The following is a 21,916-nucleotide window of genomic DNA, read 5'->3' on the forward strand; positions in this document are numbered from 1 at the left end:
TAGCTGTATATAAAGCAATTTTTACTTTGTTGTCAACAATATTAATTATTTCCATTGAGTTTTCGTCATAAATATTTGATTGTAAAGATTAAAATAAAAAATTAAGATTTAACCTAACCTATAAGATCGTTTTGGTTATGTTCCAACATAAAAGATAGGTTATATTTTAAAATTTTTTTATTTGTTAAATAATCTTTAATTCATCCTCCAAATTACATTATACAATAAATAAAAAATAAAATAACCAAAAAATTAACAATATAATAACCTCTAATTCTAATCATTTACCCTAATAATACTAGGACTTCCGATCAATATCAATTATTAACAAATTCAAATCCAACATCTAATTTATTTTCATTAACCCGTATCTAATTCTTAATTTTCCTCTTTGTTATTTTTAGTTTTCCGTGTTTAATTAAATCTAATCGAAACACAACGGAACGGAAGAAAATGGAAGTATCGGACAAGTTGTTTCAACGGTTAAGGCGGTTGCCATCGAACTACTCGCGTTTTCATGTTCGCCGAGAGCCTCTAAAACCTTCCCCAAATTATACCAAGTGATGTGATTCATCGGGTCGATTTTCGCCGCCTCTCGAAGAGTTGTTTCCGCCAAACCTTGTAAACTTAAATAGTGATAAACCAAACCCAATTGTTGTAGAGATTTTACGTGTTGTGGATTTATGGCAACGGCGTTTTGAAAGCACAGTTTAGCTTCTGACCATTCTTGTTTATGCATATGCAATAATCCTTTCTAAAAAGCAAATATGTTAATACTTTTATTAAAACTACATCTTTATTAGAGATGTTAACTTCAAAATACTGGAGAACAGGTACAATATGTTGCTGTTTCTAAAAAGTATTAGTTCCAAATACTTGTTACAACTGTTCCTCTGTTCCTAGTGATGTAGTGTATAATGTGAAAAATCAAGTATAGTGTTAGTATTATATCTGATGGAGAAAGACGTTATGAATAACAAATATTCCTAATGCATCAAGAATTTATAATCTAAATATATTTATTTCATATTTATCTATCACCAATTTCTAGTAATATAGCATAAATCATAAAATGTCAAAACTGGACGATTACTTTTGATAAAATCAAGTATAATGTAAGTATTAAATCTGATGGAGAAAGACCTTATGAATAACAAATATTCCTACTGCATCAAGAAATCATAATCCATACTTATTTCATATTTATCTATCACCAGTTCCTAGTGATAAAGCATAAATCGCAAAATGTCAAAATTGGATGATTTTGCTTTATAAAATTAACTATAAAATAAGTACTACAAGTGATGGAGAAAGACGTTATGAATAAAAAATGTTCCTAATGGATCAATCAATCATAATCTAGAATTATTTCATATTTATTTGTTACTAGTTTTTTGTGATTTATGCTATAATCATAAAATGTCAAAATTGGACGATTTCTCTTCATAAAATCAAGTATAACGTAAGTACTAAATCTGATGGAGAAAGACGTTATGAATGAAAAATATTCTTAATGCATCAAGAAATCATAATCCATACTTATTTCATATTTATCTATCACCAGTTTCTAGTGATAAAACATAAATCGCAAAATGTCAAAATTGGGTGATTTTGCTTAATAAAATTAACTATAAAGTAAGTACTAAAAGCGATGGAGAAAGATGTTGTCAATAAAAAATGTTCCTAATGCATCAATCAATCATAATCTAGAATTATTTCATGTTTATCTGTTAGCAATTTTTTGTGATTTATGCTATAATCATAAAATGTCAAAATTGGACGATTTCTCTTCATAAAATCAAGTATAACGTAAGTACTAAATCTGATGGAGAAAGACGTTATGAATAAAAAATATTCTTAATGCATCAAGAAATCATAATCCATACTTATTTCATATTTATCTATCACCAGTTTCTAGTGATAAAGCATAAATCGCAAAATGTCAAAGTTGGGTGATTTTGCTTAATAAAATTAACTATAAAGTAAGTATTAAAAGCGATGGAGAAAGATGTTACCAATAAAAAATGTTCCTAATGCATCAATCAATCATAATCTAGAATTATTTCATGTTTATCTGTTACCAGTTTTTTGTGATTTATGCTATAATCATAAAATGTCAAAATTGGACGATTTCTCTTCATAAAATCAAATATAACGTAAGTACTAAATCTGATGGAGAAAGACGTTATGAATAAAAAATATTCTTAATGCATCAAGAAATCATAATCCATACTTATTTCATATTTATCAATCACCAGTTTCTAGTGATATAGCATACATCGCGAAATGTCAAAATTGGGTGATTTTGCTTAATAAAATTAACTATAAAATAAGTACTAAAAGCGATGGAGAAAGATGTTATCAATAAAAAGTGTTCCTAATGCATCAATCAATCATAATCTAGAATTATTTCATGTTTATCTGTTACCATTTTTTTGTGATTTATGCTATAATCATAAAATGTCAAAATTGGACGATCTCTCTACATAAAATTAAGTATAACGTAAGTACTAAATCTGATGGAGAAAGACGTTATGAATGAAAAATATTCTTAATGCATCAAGAAATCATAATCCATACTTATTTCATATTTATCTATCACCAGTTTCTAGTGATAAAGCATAAATCGCAAAATGTCAAAATTGGGTGATTTTGCTTAATAAAATTAACTATAAAATAAGTACTAAAAGCGATGGAGAAAGATGTTATCAATAAAAAGTGTTCCTAATGCATCAATCAATCATAATCTAGAATTATTTCATGTTTATCTGTTACCATTTTTTTGTGATTTATGCTATAATCATAAAATGTCAAAATTGGACGATTTCTTTTCATAAAATCAAGTATAACGTAAGTACTAAATCTGATGGAGAAAGACGTCATGAATGAAAAATATTCTTAATGCATCAAGAAATCATAATCCATACTTATTTCATATTTATCTATCACCAGTTTCTAGTGATAAAACATAAATCGCAAAATGTCAAAATTGGGCGATTTTGCTTAATAAAATTAACTATAAAGTAAGTACTAAAAGCGATGGAGAAAAATGTTATCAATAAAAAATGTTCCTAATGCATCAATTAATCATAATCTAGAATTATTTCATGTTTATCTGTTACCAACTTTTTGTGATTTATGCTATAATCAGAAAATGTCAAATTTAGACGATTTTTCTTAATGAAATGAACTATAACGAATGTACTAAAACTGGTGGAGAGAAACGTTATGAATAAAACATATTCCTAAAGCATCATTGCATTAAGAAGTGTTATACAATAGTATACCATGTATACTATACTTAACCTATATCTATACAGGTGTCTCAAATGTCTGGATAGCCAATAACTTCGCCATTTGTGGTTATAAAAGAAAAATGTTTCAAATACAAGTTTCTTTATTACTTGTGGCGTATATTTTTGGCGTTATTTACTTGTTTGTATTGTTTTCTGTTTCGTTGCTATGGCAACCAACATTGTTATTTTAAATAAGATGCATATATTTTTTTTTGCATACTTTGATAGGGGATAAATCTCTCTATACGATGAACATATCAAATCATATGATTTAAAATATTAAATCAGCAAATTACAATCAAAGTAGGCGCCGAAATAACGACGATGACAGCTTTAAATGCCAAAAAAATGACAGTTTAAACAATTATGAATAATTAATAATGTATGGATACGATTTAATGTAGTTTCGTCATTGGTAGCTGTCTTCGGCCGTCCACTTTTTGGGAGGTTTTTAACAGTTTCGGTGTTAAAGAATTTTTTTTTAATATTTTCGATACTATGGGTCGTGTAATTTGTGTATCCGGGTAAATATTACTAAACAGTGTACAAACTTTACTTTGTCGTTCGCTTAATTGCATCATATTTGTTTAAACTGTCAATTTTTTGACATTTAAAGCTGTCAACGGCGTTATTTTGGGTGCCTACTTTGATTGTAATTTGCTGATTTCATATTTTCATATAATTTGAGATATTCATCCCGTAGAGGGATTTATCCTCTATCAAAATATGCAAAAAAAAACATATGCTTGCCATAGCAACGAAACAAAAAACAATGTAAACAAGCAGATATGACCAAAAAATGCGAAACAATTAATAAAGAATTTTTTTATTTGGAACATTTTTCTTTAAAATCACACTTGGCGAAATTATTGGCTATATTCCAGACATTTGACACACCCTGTATGTATGTTAAGTACAGGGTGTCCAAATATCGATGGGTTTGCAGGGTATCTCAGTTATTACGAAAGATAGAAAGTTGTGACTTTCGCGAACCTAAGCTACTTTTTTGTGAAACTTACAACGGCGCAAACCAAATTTTCATAGCCCTCTTCGTTTTTGATATACAGGGAGTGTTTGATATTTACGATTTTCAGACACCTCCTGTATCTCGGCTATCCGGAAACTTAGTAGAAAAGTAAAAACGGGTTCTAATAGATTTTTTCACGTGGAATCCAATGGTGCACGTAGAACTTTTCTAGTCATCACGGTTTTTGAGTTATAAACAAAACTTAAGTTTTTTTAAATGGAACCACCTATTATATTTTATTTTTTTATTGAACTGGATTTTTTTCAAGCTTTTCAATGATATATAATACTCTATACTTACCTTTATAATTAACCTCGAAATTGAATAAAATACATTATTTTATAAGTAGGCAATGATAAATAGACTGCCTAGCCTGACGTCACAGAGATGGGCGGAGCTTATATCGACTCCAAACAATTTCGTTGCTAACCACAGTTGCTAATGATAAACCGTAATAAAAATGACATTTGAAATGTCATAAAAACTCACTTAGTTTATTTTATTTTAACACTAATGGAAAAATTGCATATGGTGATTTACCGTTAGCAACACACTTAGCTATGAAAATGTTTGGAGTCGATATAAGCTCCGCCCATCTCTGTTACGTCAAGGCTTAGGTTGTCTATTAAGTGATCGCGTTGCTAGGATACCGGAATAAACAAAGTAAATATAGTTAATTACTGTCAAACTTAATTTTGAATTTTGTGCTAACAATAAGTCGTGTGTTACTTAATTACCTTTAATTAACTTAACTTAATTATCTTTTTCTTGAAATGGAGCGCAAATGTTAATCAAGCTGCTGAATTATACATAAATAGGTAGAATGCAACATTTATCAGCAATAACATTTTATTAGCAGATTGTTTCACTTCAGAAATCCAGAAAGAGCGCAACCAAATTCAAAAATTTTTTTGCGAATAAAGCCTAATTTGATCAATTATGGAAGTTTTTTGATGCCCAGGCCTAAAAAATATAATAAAGAAAATCGGAATAACAATGAAATTACCGTGTTAGGATGTGTGGAAGCCGCGCCGAAAACATCATGTAGGGAAATTGAATGTCAAGTTGGAATTAAAAAATCGACAGCCTGTGCGATTCTAAAAAAGTATAAATATAAACCCTACAAAGAACAAATAGTTCACCACTTACACCCGGGAGATGCCGAACGACGTTTGGAATTCTGTAACTGGTATTTGAACCATGCACAAAATAATATTGAATTTAGTTCCTCTATTATATGGTCTGATGAGGCATATTTTACCAGCACAGGAATCTATAATCGTCATAATAACAGGCATTGGCATCACGAAAACCAACATATTGTAATTGAGCGGGAGCGTCAAGGAAAATTTGGTTTTAGCGTGGCTTGTTTTATTATTGGGCCACGAATTGTTTACAAAATATTTGAAGGAAACCTTTGCGCTAATCGCTATTTGGCCATCTTGCAAGAGGCTTTGCCAGAGATTTTGGATGATATTTCTTTTATTCGGCTAAATAATATTTATTTTCAGCAGGACGGAGCTCCCGCTCATAATGCACAGTTAGTGAGTCGCTACCTAACTGCAGAATTTCCTGGTAGGTGGATAGGCACACATGGTCCAACGCGATGGCCAGCAAGATCACCTGATTTATCTATTTTGGACTTCTTTTTATGGGGATATATCAAGAATCGGGTATATAGTACCCAGAATCGAACAAAATTGGAATTGAAAATTGCTGTAACTGATGCTTTTTCACATCCCATAACTATTCTAAATGCAATTAAACGCATTACTAAACTTTGTGAACAATGTGTGCATCAAAAAGGTAACAACTTTGAACAATTCTTGTAACTTGAAGCCATATTTGCATAATGTTTAGTTTTTAATAATTTTTCGTTTTTAGCAAACAAAATTTAATAGATACATTTTTTTAATAAGTCAATAATTAATATTATAGTATTTTCAAAATTCTTTGTTTATTCTGGTATCCTAGCAACGCGATCACTTAATTTATCATAGCCTACTTATAAAACAATGTGTTTTTTTTAATTTCGAGGTTCATTATAAAGGTAAGTATAGAGTATTATATATCATTGAAAAGCTTGAAAAAATTCTAGTTCAATAAAAAAATAAAATATACGTGGTTCCATTTAAAAAAACCTAAGTTGTGTTTATAACTCAAAAACCGTGATGTCTAGAAAAATTCTACGTGCATCATTGGATTCTACGTGAAAAAATCTATTAGAACCCGTTTTTACTAAGTTTCCGGATAGCCGAGATACGGGGGATATCTGAAAATCGTAAATTTTGAAATACTCCCTGTATATCAAAAACGAAGAGGTCTATGAAAATTTGGTTTGCGGCATTGTAAGTTTCACAAAAAAGTAGCTCAGGTTCGCGAAAACCGCAACTTTCTATCTTTCATAATAACTGAGATACCCTGCAAACCCATCGAAATTTGGACACCCTGTACAGGGTGGGCAAATTTGGGTGTTATTATAGGCTATCTCAGAAACTATAAGAGATACAAAAAAAGTAGGTGCCATGTCCCGGTCTCTTTTTCCGAGACTAATCCAATCCTGTAAAGACCAAATCTCTATCTTCTTTTGTTTTTAAGTTATAGCCAAAAAGTCAAATTTTAGTGATTTCAAAAAATGCTCATATTTCGTTTATTTTTGAAATTAGAGAAATGGGGTTAATGCATTCTTAAGACACTTTTTTGAGTAGAATATAATATAATATTGAAAATTTTTTAAAATAGCTGATCGTTTTTGAGATATAACATAAAGTTGTATTTTTTTAAATACAAACTATACTTTATTATGATGTTACTGAAAAGAGTATATTTTTAGCTTTCCAATGATGTATCGCACGCATGATGTTTCTGCGGAAAATAAGCGTTATTTTTCAATTTTTAAAATATTAAAGATTTAAATTCAAATTTTTAATTATAGTAGGCGAGGAAAACGCTAAATACTACTTAGTTACTATAGCAACGTGAGTTTACTTGTCATTTCATTCATGAATTTTGCGAAACGAGTTTCCCGTTTAAGAAGTTCCGCATTATCTTTAAATAAAACGATAAAATTAAATATACAGGGTGATTCACATAAAAACCGACACAAAGCAGGGACATGTAGAGGACACATTTATTTGAAGTATACTTTTCTCCATCACCTTTAATTTTTGAGTTATGATCTATTTTAATACCAAAAGTACTCAATTTTAACATTTTAGTGATTTTTTCTTTATCACTAGAAAATCATTATACCTAAACTAAATTTGCTTATGGATGATGTTTTTTTAGTTCATAATAAACAATTTATTCATAAAAAACTTTTCTCTATCACCTTTCATCCTTGAGTTATGATCAATTTTAATACCAAAAGTACTCAATTTTGATATTTCGATGATTTTCCCTTTTTATCATTAGAAAATCATTATAACTAAACCAAATCTGTTTATGAGTATGGTCCTTTTAGTTCATAATAAACAATTTATTTCAAATAAACTTTTCTCCATCACCTTTAATTTTTGAGTTATGATCTATTTTAATACCAAAAGTACTCAATTTTGACATTTTGGTAATTTTTTCTTTATCACTAGAAAATCATTATAACTAAACCAAATCTGTTTATGGATGATGTCTTTTTAGTTCATAATAAACAATTTATTTCAAAAAAACTTATCTCCATCACAATTAATTTTTGAGTAATGATCGATTTTGATAACAAAAGTACTATACGTATTTTGACATTATGAGGATTTTCTCTTTATCACTAGAAAATCATTACATCTAAACAAAATCTGTTTATCAATAATATCTTTTTAGTTCATAATAAACAATTTATTCCTAAAAAACTTTTCGTCATCACCTTTCATTCTTGAGTTATGATCGATTTTAAAACCAAAAGTACTTAATTTTCACATTTTGGGGATTTTCTCTTTATCACTAGAAAATTATTATGCCTAAACTAAATTGGTTTATGGATGATGTCTTTTTAGCTCATAATAAACAGTTTATTTCTCAAATTACGTACAATTTCACAGCCGACTACTGTATTTTCTATGATTTTAAGTAGCATTAACAAGATACGCGTCTTTAGTTTTTTGAGTTTTTTATGAAAACGACAATGTTTTTTAAAAAATAGTAAGAGTAAAAAAAGTTTTAGAATTAAATTCCACATGAAATGAGGTGATAATGTATTAAATCCACAAAAAGATTAAAAAAATCTACCAAAATTTAGGAGACCATCACCCGTAATCAACCCTTTCAAATGCGTTAATTGGTCTCAACTTGCTACCAATTAATACCCTCGGTACACTCATAACGTATACCAAATTTGGTTTTTCTAACTTAATGTATTACGAAGATATTCGATGTTTTAAAAATTTAAGACCCAACTTTGAAGGCCTATAACTCCTCAGGGGTACAACTTAGTATAGAGATAAGTTGTGTTAAATCGTCTTAATTTATTGTTCTCTACATGTCCCTGTTCTGTGTCGGTTCTTATGTGAATCACCCTGTAGAATACATTGGAGTCCGCTTTGAAGATGATACATAAGTCTTCATATCCCCATTCAAACGGTGTTTCAATGGAAATTCCACTCCCAGTTTATGATTCCTAATTTTCCTCTATCTCACCCAATTTTAAAAGAAAAGATTGCTGATATCAAAAAACTTCTACATCTTATGTTTGGGGAAAATTGGGAAAATACTACCGAAGATTTCATTCATTGATACCGAGCTGTTCTAATCTTACAACCAGTAAGTTGAGTAGAAAAAGATGACGGTTTATGACTCCTTAGTGCCTGAAGTTGTCCATATCTAAGTATTCATTAATTAATACATTTCTTGTATTTTTAATAAACAAACTTTAAATGCTAATCATTTTTTATTAGTGAACAAAGTCAGGGATAAGATGCTGAGAAATTTAAATTAACTATTCAAAGTTTTTATTCGTAGGTACAAAACCAACTTATCCTGAATAATGGTACAAAACCAACTTTATTCTGTCATATTCGTGCAAAACCATATATTATAGCCACTAGGTAGTATTTACTGTCCGGACACGCCTACTATAATCAAAATTTTGAACATTAGCGCTTACTATTTTCGAATTGAAAATTAACGCTTATTTTCTGCAAATACACCATACATGCGATACATCATTGGAAAGCTAAAAATATGCTCTTTCCTTTTACATCATAATCAAGTATAGTTTGTATTTAAAAAAACACAACTTTGTGTTGTATCTCAAAAATCATCAAGTATATTTAAAACTTTTCAACGGCAGTATATTCTACTTAAAAAAGTGTCTTAAGAACGTATCAACCCCATTTCTCTAATTTCAAAAATAAACGAAATATGAGCATTTTTTAAAATCACGAAAATTTGTCTTTTTGGCTATAACTTAAAAACAAAAGAAGATAGAGGTTTGGTGTTTGCGGGATTGGCTTAGTCTCGAAAAAAGAGACCGGGACATGGCACCTACTTTTTTCGTATCTCTTATAGTTTCTGAGATAGCCTATAATAACACCCAAATTTGCCCACCCTGTACAGGGTGTCCCAATTTCGATGTCCGCATAGACCATCTCCGAAACTAAAAGAGATAGAAAAAAAGTAGCTTACATGTCATGATCTCGTTTTTCGAGAAAATGCTAATGCCGATAACTCCGAACAGCTATCGTCTTTTGTTTTCGCCCTATCGGCAAAAACTGAAAATTTTGCAAAAACGACAATCGCGAATATCACACTTATTATCAAAGATGGAGTATTATAAATAAAACATTATATGGGCAATTTTTTACGAAGAATTCAGTGGCGTAGGTAGAATTTTTTTCCCATCTTTTATTTTCAAGATTTTAGACGTAACTTTATTTTTTTAAATGGAAACCATAGTTGGCTATGACTTAAAATAATTTGTTATTTTCTTCTGATAACAAATATATATAGTTTGTGGGGTATATTTCTTATAGTTATTGAATAATTAACAACAATTCATTTTGTTCCATCTAAATCTAATGTATGTATTTAAAAGTTAATGTTGCTATGGTGATAACTAAGGCACGGAACTTTTGTGACAAAAGAATACGATTTCCCCCCTCCACTTGTTCTCAGTGGCTTCCTAGAAAACAAGCCAATGAGAACAAGTGGAGGGGGGAAATCGTATCGTTTTGTTACAAAAGTTTCGTGCCCTAGTGATAACCATACATACTATGATGGAATATAATGTATCAATTTTTTTTGTTCTTTCTAAAACTATTGTATGTATTTAAAACTTAATGTTGTTATGGTGATAACCATACCATGAGGGAAAGTATTGTTTCCAATTATTGTCAAAGTTAGTAGCAAGGAGTTTGTAGTAGTATTTAAAAATTCACTAACAACTCTGGCATTATGTGCTGGTGCTCCGTCATATTGAAAATATATCATTTGAGACATATTTAGTGCCAAATTGTCGACCAAAGGCTCAAGTGCTGCCTTAATATATTGAGGTATTTCTCTGAGTTTAAGTTTTTATGGTAGATACTATATGGCAAAATTCTATTATCTAAAAGGGCACACCATACATTTGAACCCCAAGCTTCTTTGAACACTCAGAGACTTCTTCGGTCCAGATAACATTTTGAACAAACAGCAGACTATTTAATTTTTCTAAATATCATCTACAAAATTCTAATCTTCGATTGACATCTCCGGCACGTAAATAAGGAGTTAGCCCCGCTTTGTATGGTTTATACTTATGTTTCTTTCATATTCGGGAGCAACGGCTTTTGGGTCAGACGTCTTGTTGCAATTTCTCTTGCAGGTCATTTTGGTATGTTTTTGTATGTGGTTTGGGGAAGGACCAAATATCTATTAAATTTTCTGTTAACCGGCTGAAGGTTCTTACGTGCGGTTGTCTTCTTTCTGGATATCTTGTGAAATAAAATTCCGCGGCTAACGTCGCATTCTTATCTGATAACATATAGCATTCCATCATGTTACATTTTTCATAATTTTCGAAATTCATTGTAAAGTTTTATTCAGTTTTGTTATATTTTGACACTTAACATGCTGGTGCATCGAACCAGCACATAATGCCAGAGTTGTTATCGAATTTTTAAATACAAACTTTGGCAATTATTTGATACATTATGTTGCATCATAGTATGTATGGTTATCACCATAGCAACATTAACTTTTAAATACATACATTAGTTTTAGATAGAACAAAATGAATTTTTGTTAATTATTCAATAACTATAAGAAATATACCCCACAAATTATATATATTTGTTATCAGAAGAAAATAACAAATTATTTTAAGCCATAGCTAACTATGATTTCCATTTAAAAAAATAAAGTTACGTCTAAAATCTCGAAAATAAAAGATGGGAAAAAAATTCTACCTACGCCACTGAATTCTTCGTAAAAAGTTGCCCATATAATGTTTTATTTATAATACTCCATCTTTGATAATAAGTGGGATATTCGTGAATGTCGTTTTCGCAAAATTTTCAGTTTTTGCCGATAGGGCGAAAACAAAAGACGATAGCTGTTCGGAGTTTTCGGAATTAGCATTTTCTCAAAAAACGAGATCATGACATGTAAGCTACTTTTTTTCTATCTCTTTTAATTTCGGAGATAGCCTATGCGGACATCGAAATTGGGACACCCTGTACAGGGTGGTTCAAATTCGATGTCCGAATAGGCTAACTCGGAAACTATAAGAGTTAGAAAAAAAGTAGCTTACATGTCATGATCTCGTTTTTCGAGAAACTGCTAATGCCGAAAACCTCATAGCGCTATCGTCTTTTGTTTTTCCCCTAGAGGCCAAAATTGGAAATATCGTAAAACCAGCAAGTGCAATTATCTTCGTTATTATTATAGGTGGAGTATTATAACTAAGACATTATATGGACACTTTTTTATAGAGAATTGGATGACGTAGTCAAAAAAATTTTTTCGGTTTTAGATTTTGAGATATCATCACAATTTTCGTTTTTTTAAATGGAAACAACCACTGATTATTCGCTTATTAAATTCGTTATTTTTTTCTGATTACAAAAATATAGGGTTCGACAGGTCTATTTCTTATTGTTTTAGAATAAAGCCAAAAATAAACTTTTTTTTTAAATTTCCATCTAGTGTCATCGACGAAATTAAATTTACAGTTTCCTGTAAATTTAATTGATGTTTGAAACAAATAAATTTGTTGAACTATTTAATTTATATATGTTTTACACAAAAGTTGGAATAGATTGCATTATTTCACATTTTTTATTAATATTTAATATTATTATTAAATGACTTAATAAATTATTGATAGATGGCGCTCATATATTTTTCTTTTGAATTCAAATAAACATAGCAACATTTGTTTGTATTCAAAAAGTGTCACTTTAAAAATCCTGTAATAATATTAAATATTAATAAAAAATGTGAAATAATGCAATCTATTCCAACTTTTGTGTAAAACAAATATAAATTAAATAGTTCAACAAATTTATTTGTTTCAAACATCAGAAATTTGTTTTTTTAATTTTTAGTTATAGTACCATAATATACAGGAAACTGTAAATTTAATTTCGTCGATGACACTAGATGGAAATTAAAAAAAAAAGTTTATTTTTGGCTTTATTCTAAAACAATAAGAAATAGACCTGTCGAACCCTATATTTTTGTAATCAGAAAAAAATAACGAATTTAATAAGAGAATAATCAGTGGTTGTTTCCATTTAAAAAAACGAAAATTGTGATGATATCTCAAAATCTAAAACCGAAAAAATTTTTTTGACTACGTCATCCAATTCTCTATAAAAAAGTGTCCATATAATGTCTTAGTTATAATACTCCACCTATAATAATAACGAAGATAATTGCACTTGCTGGTTTTACGATATTTCCAATTTTGGCCTCTAGGGGAAAAACAAAAGACGATAGCGCTATGAGGTTTTCGGCATTAGCAGTTTCTCGAAAAACGAGATCATGACATGTAAGCTACTTTTTTTCTAACTCTTATAGTTTCCGAGTTAGCCTATTCGGACATCGAATTTGAACCACCCTGTACAATATGATTCGATTCAACTTTTATCTGGGACATTTTTTGAAAAACTCAATCATAATTCGGCTATGGACCGAGACAACTTAGGTGGGACACCCTGTTATAGTAGAGTGATAGATTTTAAATTTTGTGAAAGTTTATAAAACTAGTATTTAGTACCTATTATTTTTTAAATTTTAGTAACTGTTCCAAAGAATAACATACAAATATTTGTTCCAAAGTAACAGTTACAATAAGTATTGGTTAACATCTCTAATAGTTATTTACCATATGCATTATGTGATGTGATAAAGGAAAAATTTGAGTTGCTTCTAGAATACATTTCATAACATCTGCAGGTTGATCTAAAGCCAGGTACAATTCAGCGAGTAATAACCAAATTTCGAGGAGTAACATCCAAGCTCTTTGTGGTCCCGGACGCGGGCTAAAACTACTCATAGAACTTGCAACTTCACTTAAAGCTTGCTCAACTCGAGATGCAGCAACACTATGAGCTTGTAAAGAACTTGTGTCTTTATCGGACATTTCCGATGTGTATAATTGGAAGACTGAACGAGTATCGCTTTTTCTATCACATTCTGGAACGTCTGAAATCGTTTGACCTTCATAAAGGGTTTTCCACATTTCCAACATTTGTTTAGCCGTAGTTAAAGCTCTCTAAAAAAATCATTAATCAATTAATAATTATTTAAAATAAATTAAAAACGTACATCTCCACCATATTCATGTAGCTCTAAATGCGCTTTAACATACATTAAATTCAAACAATCAGGATATTCTTGAAGTGCCGCCTCAACCACAACTAAAGCCTCTTCATGTTGTCGGTTAGCTGATAAAAGTAACGTTAAAAGATGTAAAGTTGAAGAACTTTCAGGTCGTAAATCTAAAGCTGTTTGTACGTGATGTAAAGCTTCGCGAATTTGACCCACCAACGCTAATTGTAAACCTAAATAATATTCGGCTAAATTATCATTAGGTTCCAATTGAACAGCGCTTTGAAAATTATCCAAAGCAGTACTGTTTAAATTAATTTTTTCTTTTTTAATGTTATTTATTTGAGCTTGTAATTGATAACCTATCCCAATATAGAGATGACAACGACCCAATAGACCACTCAGATGGATTCTTTCCACTTCTAAAGCGGCTTCGCTTAATTTTGTTCCTTCAACGGGGTCGTTTAAATGTTCATAACAAAGTTTTGCGGCCAAAAGGTTGTTTATCGATTTCGTCGGTTCTAAACGAATCACTTCTTTTAAAACCGACAAAGCATGTTCGTTACGTCCCATTGAGATTAAACTTAAAGCGTGTTGTTTCCATAAATGCGGTTCGTCGAACGAAAATTTCATCGCTCGTTCCAAAGACTAATAAAAGATTCATCAATTTTAAATTAAATAAATTAATATTTCATTAATACATTGTTTTGTTTACTTGATTACCTCTTGTAATAAACTAACTTGGCCCCATTTAACTGTTGCTAAAGTTAATAAATCATAAACTGCGGCCGCATCTTGAAACGCGCTCCTCCTAGCATCTTTAAACTCGGGACTTTGCGATAAAACCGCGTTTCGAACTGCAATAGCCTCAGCGATTAATAGAACCAAAATCGTTTCTTCGTACTTGTTTTTTGGGATAAACTGATTTAGGTTTGAGTACTGTTTTGGTTTCCACGCTGAATCTCGATTAAAAGCCCCCGGTTGCTTGTAATCTAAATCGTTAAAACCTTGTAGAAATAATTCGGCGAGATGACAAAGCAATTTTAAACGTGCTGTGTGTACTCCTTGGCTTTCAACTGCCATTAGAGAAGATCGGTAACGTTCTATAGCATCTAACGGGGTATTTTTACGAAGGAGTATTACTGGAGATTCTTGTAGAGCTTGTTCGAGTACTAAAGACATGGTTTTGTGGACTATTGGTGGTAATGGGGAATTGGTACCTTAAAAAAGAAAGATTTTGAGGTTACAAACAATACAAATTTATTATTATTTAATCAGTTCGGGGAACAAATTTAACCACATATACTAGAGTGAAAATGATGACGATTCATGTAAAAAAAATTAGTAAAAGTCCCCAAATTTCGAAGATCCAGGCCATCAAAGTTATGAAATTTTAACACATTTTTCTGAATATCTTAAACACTATTTATGGTAATGTGCTGAAATTTGGTACAGTATAAACTAATATCACGTAAAACCATTGGGTAATTTATAAATTGGATCGGTCGCGGGAACAATGCTATACAGGATGTTCCTAAAATTTGTTTGCTCAGAACTTTTTTATTCGATCGTAACCCTACATTTATTTTTACAGTTTCTAATAGAAAATTTATTTTAGAAACTTTTATTACTCTTAGATAATATTGATAAAAATCACCGTTTTCGTGTTAAATGCAAAAATGTTAGGGTCCGATTTCAATAACACTAAAAAAAAAATCTAAGTCGGCCATGACAAGTGCAAATCGAGCTGAGCCGTCATAAATATTATGTATGTAACATTTCCAAGTGTAGATTAGGTAGATCCCTTTTTAATTTGTTTTAGTTGATTTAATAAAAGATAATACAAAACAATAAATTTAATTTTAACGACAACGTTAACAGGAAAAATAAAACAAATACATAAAATAACAAGACAAGTAATAAAAAATACTATAGGAAATGTTCAAAAAGACCACATGTCTCTTCTGGTATTTAACGGAACGTCACTAAGAACTTTATCCTTCCAAATGTTGATGGTATGTAGGGCCATCAAGTCTTGACGGCAAGAAAACGGGACCAACAATGACATCCCCCACAATCCCAGCCCAAACATTGAGAGAAAATCTTGAGATTTCCAAGTTTTTGAAAAAAGTAGATTCATCGGTGAAAAGTATTTTTTCTAAAAACTGATTATCAATTTGTATTTTCTGTTGCATTTTCTGGCAATATTCCAATCTAATTGGATAATCGGTAAGCTGTACTTCCTGAACCTTACAGCAGTGAAAAAGCTGCTGCTTTCGAAGAATACGTCGTTTTTGACGTCCCAAATCGCCTAGCCATGTCCGAAGTACTAGTGGTACTATTTTCTTCTGCATGTTCTAAAATTAACTCTTCCAATTGAGGAGTTCGCACAGATCTAGGGTTGCCGTTGTTCAGAAAGATATGTTTTAGTGATCCATTTTCTCTTAATCGGGCTTCAATTCGAGAAAACGTTTTTCTGTTGGGGGTTCTACGATTCGGGAATTTTTGCCGATAACGGAATTTCCAAGACATTCACCCAATGTTAAAAGCATATCGGTTTGTTCTCCAAACGTGTAATTTTCCATTTCGAACACTACAAGGTTTTTAGTATTTGTTTAAACGACTAAGCGTGTTTACAACTGTTAATGAATTCGTTTGTTAATTGTCATGGCAGACTTAGACTTTTTTCTTAGTGTTATTGAAATGGGAGCCTACCATTTTTGCATTTAACACGAAAACGGTGATTTTTATGAATATTATCTAAGAGTGATAAAAGCTTCTAGAATAAATTTTCTATTAGAAACTGCAAAAATAAATGTAGGGTTACGATCGAACAAAAAAGTTCTGAGCAAACAAATTTTAGGGACTCCCTGTATAGCATGGTTGCCGCCGCCCGATCAAAGTCAAAATTGGTTCAATGATTTTGCTTGATATTTGTTTACCCTGTACCAAATTTCAACACTCTACCATAAATGGTATTGAAAATGTTTAGAAAAATGTGTTAAAATTTTTGAACTTTAATGGCCCATAGCTTGGCCATTTGAAGACTTTTATAATAAATTTTTATCACCAATCGTCATCATTTTTGCTCTAGTATATGAGGTTAATTTTATTCCCCGAGTCACCGGAACACCCTGTATATCGTTTATAGATGATATAAATAATGTAAAATAGTGTGAACAGTTCAATATTTTTGATATTGATAATATAAACATATTAATAATATAAAATAAATCATACACGCGATTTATAACAGTAAATACGAGTGTGAAGTTGGCCATAGATTTCAGCCATAGATTTTAAACTGAAAAAAATGCGTGATCGGGGTATTCAATCGATCTAATTTCAACCGCATCGTATTCATGGTGGCCTCTTGTTTCAGATTCGAAAAGAAAATTTTCCTAACCATTTCGTATATTTCGAGAAAATCGTTTTTCTTCAAACTTCGAATTGTGGTATTTATGTCATTTATTATTGCGACGTTTTAATAAACGAGTTAGAATGGGAAGAAATTAATCCAGATAAATATAGAATACAAATAAAAAATTATATATCTCAAAATTCTGACAATATTTCCAAGCTTTGTTTATACTGTGGCGATGCAGCAAAAGATATTTATTGTCAATTATGTCATAGATATTGTTGTAACGTTTGCGTAAATAATGATAAATACATAAATATATGTGAATTGTGTGAATGTAAATAAATGTTATGTATACAGGGTGATTCACATAAGAACCGACACAGAGCAGGGACATGTAGAGGACAACAAAGTAAGACGATTTAACGCAACTTATCTCTATACTAAGTTGTACCCTTGAGAAGTTGTTAGGCCTTCAAAGTTGGCTCTTAAATTTTTAAAATATTGAATATCTTCGTAATACATTAAGCTAGAAAAACCAAATTTGGTATACGATATGAGTGTATCAAGGGTATTAATTGGTAGCAAGTTGAGACCAATTGAGGCATTTCAAAGGGTTGATTAAGGATGATGGTCTTTTAAATTTTGACAGATTTTTTTAATCTTTTGGTGGATTTAATACATTATTACCTCATTTTATGTGAAAATTAATTCTAAAACTTTTTTTACTCTTATTATTTATTAAAAAACATTCTCGTTTTCATAAAAAACTGAAATAACTAAAGACAGGTATTTCGTTAATGCTACTTAAAATCATCGAAAAGTCAGTAGTCGGCTGTGAAATTGTATGTCAAACTTGACAAATAGGTTATAAAACCTTGTTGTCAAATAACTTTATAACCTATTTGTCCAGTTTGACGTACAATTTCATAGCCGACTACTAAATTTTCGCTTCTTTTAAGTAAAATTACGAAATAAGTGTCTTTAGTTATTTAAGTTTTTTATGAAAACGACAAAGTTTTTTAAAAAATAATAAGAGTAAGAAAAGTTTTAGAATTAAATTCTACATGAAATGAAGTAGTAATTTATTAAATCCGCCAAAAGGTTAAGAAAATCTGTCAAAATTTATGGTACCATCACCCTTAATCAACCCTTTGAAATGCCTCAATTGAGTTCAATTTGCTACCAATTAATATCCTTGGTACACTCATAACGTATACCAAATTTGGTTGTTCTAGCTTAATTTATTACGAAGATATTGAACTTTTTAAAGATTTAAGAACCAACTTTGAAGTCCTATAACTCTTCAGGTGTACAACTTAGTACAGAGGTAAGTTACTTTAAATCATCTTAATTTATTGTCGTCTACATGTCCCTGCTCTGTGTCGGTTCTTAAGTGAATCACCCTGTATAAACATATTAATAATATACAGGTGTATCTGAATGACATGCCCAAACTTCAGGGGGTGATTCTTTAGGCAATTTTAAGGGTACTTTGATATATAAACCATGGGCGATTTGGGCTCCCCTAAGGAGCTACACCCCTCCAAAAATGGCGGAAAATTTTGGTTTAATTTTTTTTTCTCAAAAACCATAAACGCTAGGACAACGAAATTTGGGGAATATATTTAACTGGTAGTAGGGCACGTTTTCACCCTATTTGTACTTTCAACCTATCCTTCTAAACTACTAAACGTAACCACCCCCTTTACATTTTTGCTAAAATTTTTTTATGCAGAGGGTAAATACATTAAAAAAAAATTACATAGGTAGATGAAAGTATCCTAAAACTTTTTTGTCTCTCGAAAATTTTTCCAAAAACGACTAATTTTTGAGAAAAAAAATATTAATGCAAACACTGCCCGTTAAACAACGAGGTTGTTGATCAAAAGTTGGAATCAATTTTTATTGAAAAAATCTTAGTAGGCTTTGTAATCTTTGTCAGAAATATTTTTGACGTTTAAATGTCAGTGTTTTTCTTACTATTATCATTGTTTTTCAAATAAAGTTCTATCGCAATTACGCTCGTTCACTCGACGTTTCACAATTTTAAATAAAACAATAATAATAGTAAGAAAACCACTGATATTTAAACGTCAAAAATATTTCTGACAAAGATTGCAAAGCTTACTAAGATTTTTTCATTAAAAATTCATTCCAACTTTCGATTAGCAACCCTACAGCTTAACAGTTAGTGTTTGCTTAATTAATTTTTTTCTCAGAAACTATTAACTTTTCGAAGAACATCAGAGAGGCAAAAAAGTTTTAGAATATTTTCATCTATTTAAATAAAATATTTCCAATGTATTTATCACCGTCATAAGAAAAATCTAGACAAAAATTGAACGGGGGTGGTTATGTTTAGTAACTTAGAAAAGTAGGTTGAAAGTACAAATAGGGTCAAAACGTGCCCTATTATGAGTTAAACATATTCCCCAAATTTCATTTTCCTAGCATTTATGGTTTTTGAGAAAAAAAAGTGAAACCAAAATTTTCCGCCATTTTTGGAGGGGTGTAGCTCCGTATGGGAGCCGAACTCGCCCATGGTTCATATATCAAAGTACCCTTAAAATTCACTAAAGAATCACCCTTGAAGTTTGTTGCAGTCATTCAGATAGACCCTGTATATAGAAGCAGTTGTAAACATTAAAACTTGAAGCCAACGCAACACGCGGTTTGTTTACTAACAACCTTTGTCGAAACCAGTTGAAACAATGAACGTGCACAGATCAGACCATCGGCCGATTATCGCCGAACACTCCCGAATATTATTTTAGCCCCTAGAATAAGACATACACTAAAATAACGAGTCCTATTTGCGAATCAATAAATCTTCAAAGTCGTTCTTCTTTCGATTCGTTTTTCTTCATTTTTATTTATATATATTTATACGTTTAGTATACCACTACTTTTAGTTAGAAATAGAACTTATTAATCAAAATAGTACATACTTGTATCGTTTACCAAGTATGTATATTGTTTCTAGGTCTTCTGATTAATTTAAAAGATTACAAGATTATATTTATTGTGTTTAATACTTCAAAATCTTATTAAAACTTGACAAAGATATAGAAAAAAAATCATTCTACAATTTATAAAATTATTACGGCAATAATTTTTCAATTGGTAGTTAGTTTAACAATTGATTTGTGATTGTAATTTTATATATGAAATTAGAATGCTCTTTGGATACGCCACTGGATAAAGTCTGTCCAATTTCATCTAATTCGTACACGCCATTGTTGCTAGGACCAAGGTCTATTTTGTTTGCAAACAAATGCTCTTGCGTTGGCTTCAAACCGGTATACGGGCGAACATAGGCAATGCGGCTGCTATGTATACAATTTCTTTGGTAAATAATGATAAATACATAAATATATGGGAATTGTGTGAATGTAAATAAATGTTATGTTAAAAATATGACAATATTCATCTGAAAGCTGCAAAACATTATCTAGTTTAATTTGGTGTTAAAAATAAGTAACTAATTAGTATGTATTTACTAGGTGTTATACAATTGTGCTAAGCATAATATAGAAATTTAAAAAAAATTATTTAATTATTTACCTCCACTTGTTAATGCAGAAGTTTGTTGTTTTTCTAATTCTTGCATATATAACAACCCCAAATCTGAAGCAATATCAAAACAATGACTTATTTCATCGTCTTGTTCAGCTTGTTTAAATTTCGATAAAGCAGTTTGATTTCTATTTAAACATAATCCTTTAATAGCAAAAGATTCAGCAACAATTTTTAAACTACGTAAAGGAAGCTTTTTTTCTGATAATGAATTTAATTCTGCTAATTTATAACTGTTTAAACTCTGTTCGTATTGTCCACAAGCGAAATAAAGTTTTCCAAGTAATAAGTGTGCATCTAAAGCGACCCCCGCTTTCTTTCCTTTCTCATCAGAAGCAATTTGTAAATTTCTTCTTGCTTCCATAAGGTTTAATTTCGCCTTGTTTACGTTTGTTTCGATTGGGGCCCATTCTTCTAAATAACTTTCTAAACGACCCTCACCAATTAAAAATTGTGATAAATATTCTAAAAATATTGTTCGTTATTCGGGGAAAAATAATTGAGGTTATGTTACCATATTCGGGGGATTTTTCTCTGAGCTGTTCAGCTAATTCTATTACTTTCGACCAATTTGATTCTTCCCTATTCTTTTCGATTTCCGCTTCTATACGTAAAGTTACAACTTTAGCACGTCCGGTCATATTTTTTTAATAATTAGTAATTATTTTTATTAACCATGAAATGAACATAACCTCCAACTACTGCGAAACGTCAAATTGACATCTCGAATTTATTGATTTTACTTTTTAAAAAGAAGTTTTCCTTGAACTTTATTGTAATTTTGTTGTTATTTGATTTATTCAGATTTTTAAATTTAGTTATGACGTGATGCATTAAAATTTAAAAAAAAACCTTAAAAATAATCATTGTATTTACATATTGAGATTTCTCGATCGACGTCATCGGTAT

At 30.4% G+C, this 21,916-nt stretch overlaps 1 protein-coding gene across 1 annotated transcript; it reads right to left on the reverse strand.

Moving 5' to 3' along the window:
• Positions 1-159: 159 nt before the first annotated feature.
• Positions 160-21,837, reverse strand: LOC111414476 (tetratricopeptide repeat domain 7). Its single transcript, XM_071195535.1, has 6 exons — positions 21,522-21,837; positions 20,996-21,472; positions 14,791-15,287; positions 14,065-14,715; positions 13,622-14,011; positions 160-754 (listed from the first exon to the last, which is right to left on the reverse strand). Exons 1-6 carry the CDS (start codon positions 21,646-21,648, stop codon positions 425-427), a joined length of 2,472 nt encoding a protein of 823 aa, XP_071051636.1. The 5' UTR covers positions 21,649-21,837; the 3' UTR covers positions 160-424.
• Between the last annotated feature and the right edge of the window lie 79 nt (positions 21,838-21,916).

The sequence above is a fragment of the Onthophagus taurus genome, chromosome 3, assembly GCF_036711975.1.
Source record: "Onthophagus taurus isolate NC chromosome 3, IU_Otau_3.0, whole genome shotgun sequence".
Lineage (NCBI taxonomy): Eukaryota > Metazoa > Arthropoda > Insecta > Coleoptera > Scarabaeidae > Onthophagus > Onthophagus taurus.

Excerpts from the sequence above, each read along its gene's own strand:
- LOC111414476 (XM_071195535.1), bottom strand. The coding sequence starts at position 21,648 with ATGACCGGACGTGCTAAAGTTGTAACTTTACGTATAGAAGCGGAAATC. Across the intron at positions 21,473-21,521 it reads AGAAAAATCCCCCGAATATG|AATATTTATCACAATTTTTA; the intron begins GTAACATAACCT and ends CAATATTTTTAG. Across the intron at positions 14,012-14,064 it reads TACATGAATATGGTGGAGAT|AGAGCTTTAACTACGGCTAA; the intron begins GTACGTTTTTAA and ends TGATTTTTTTAG.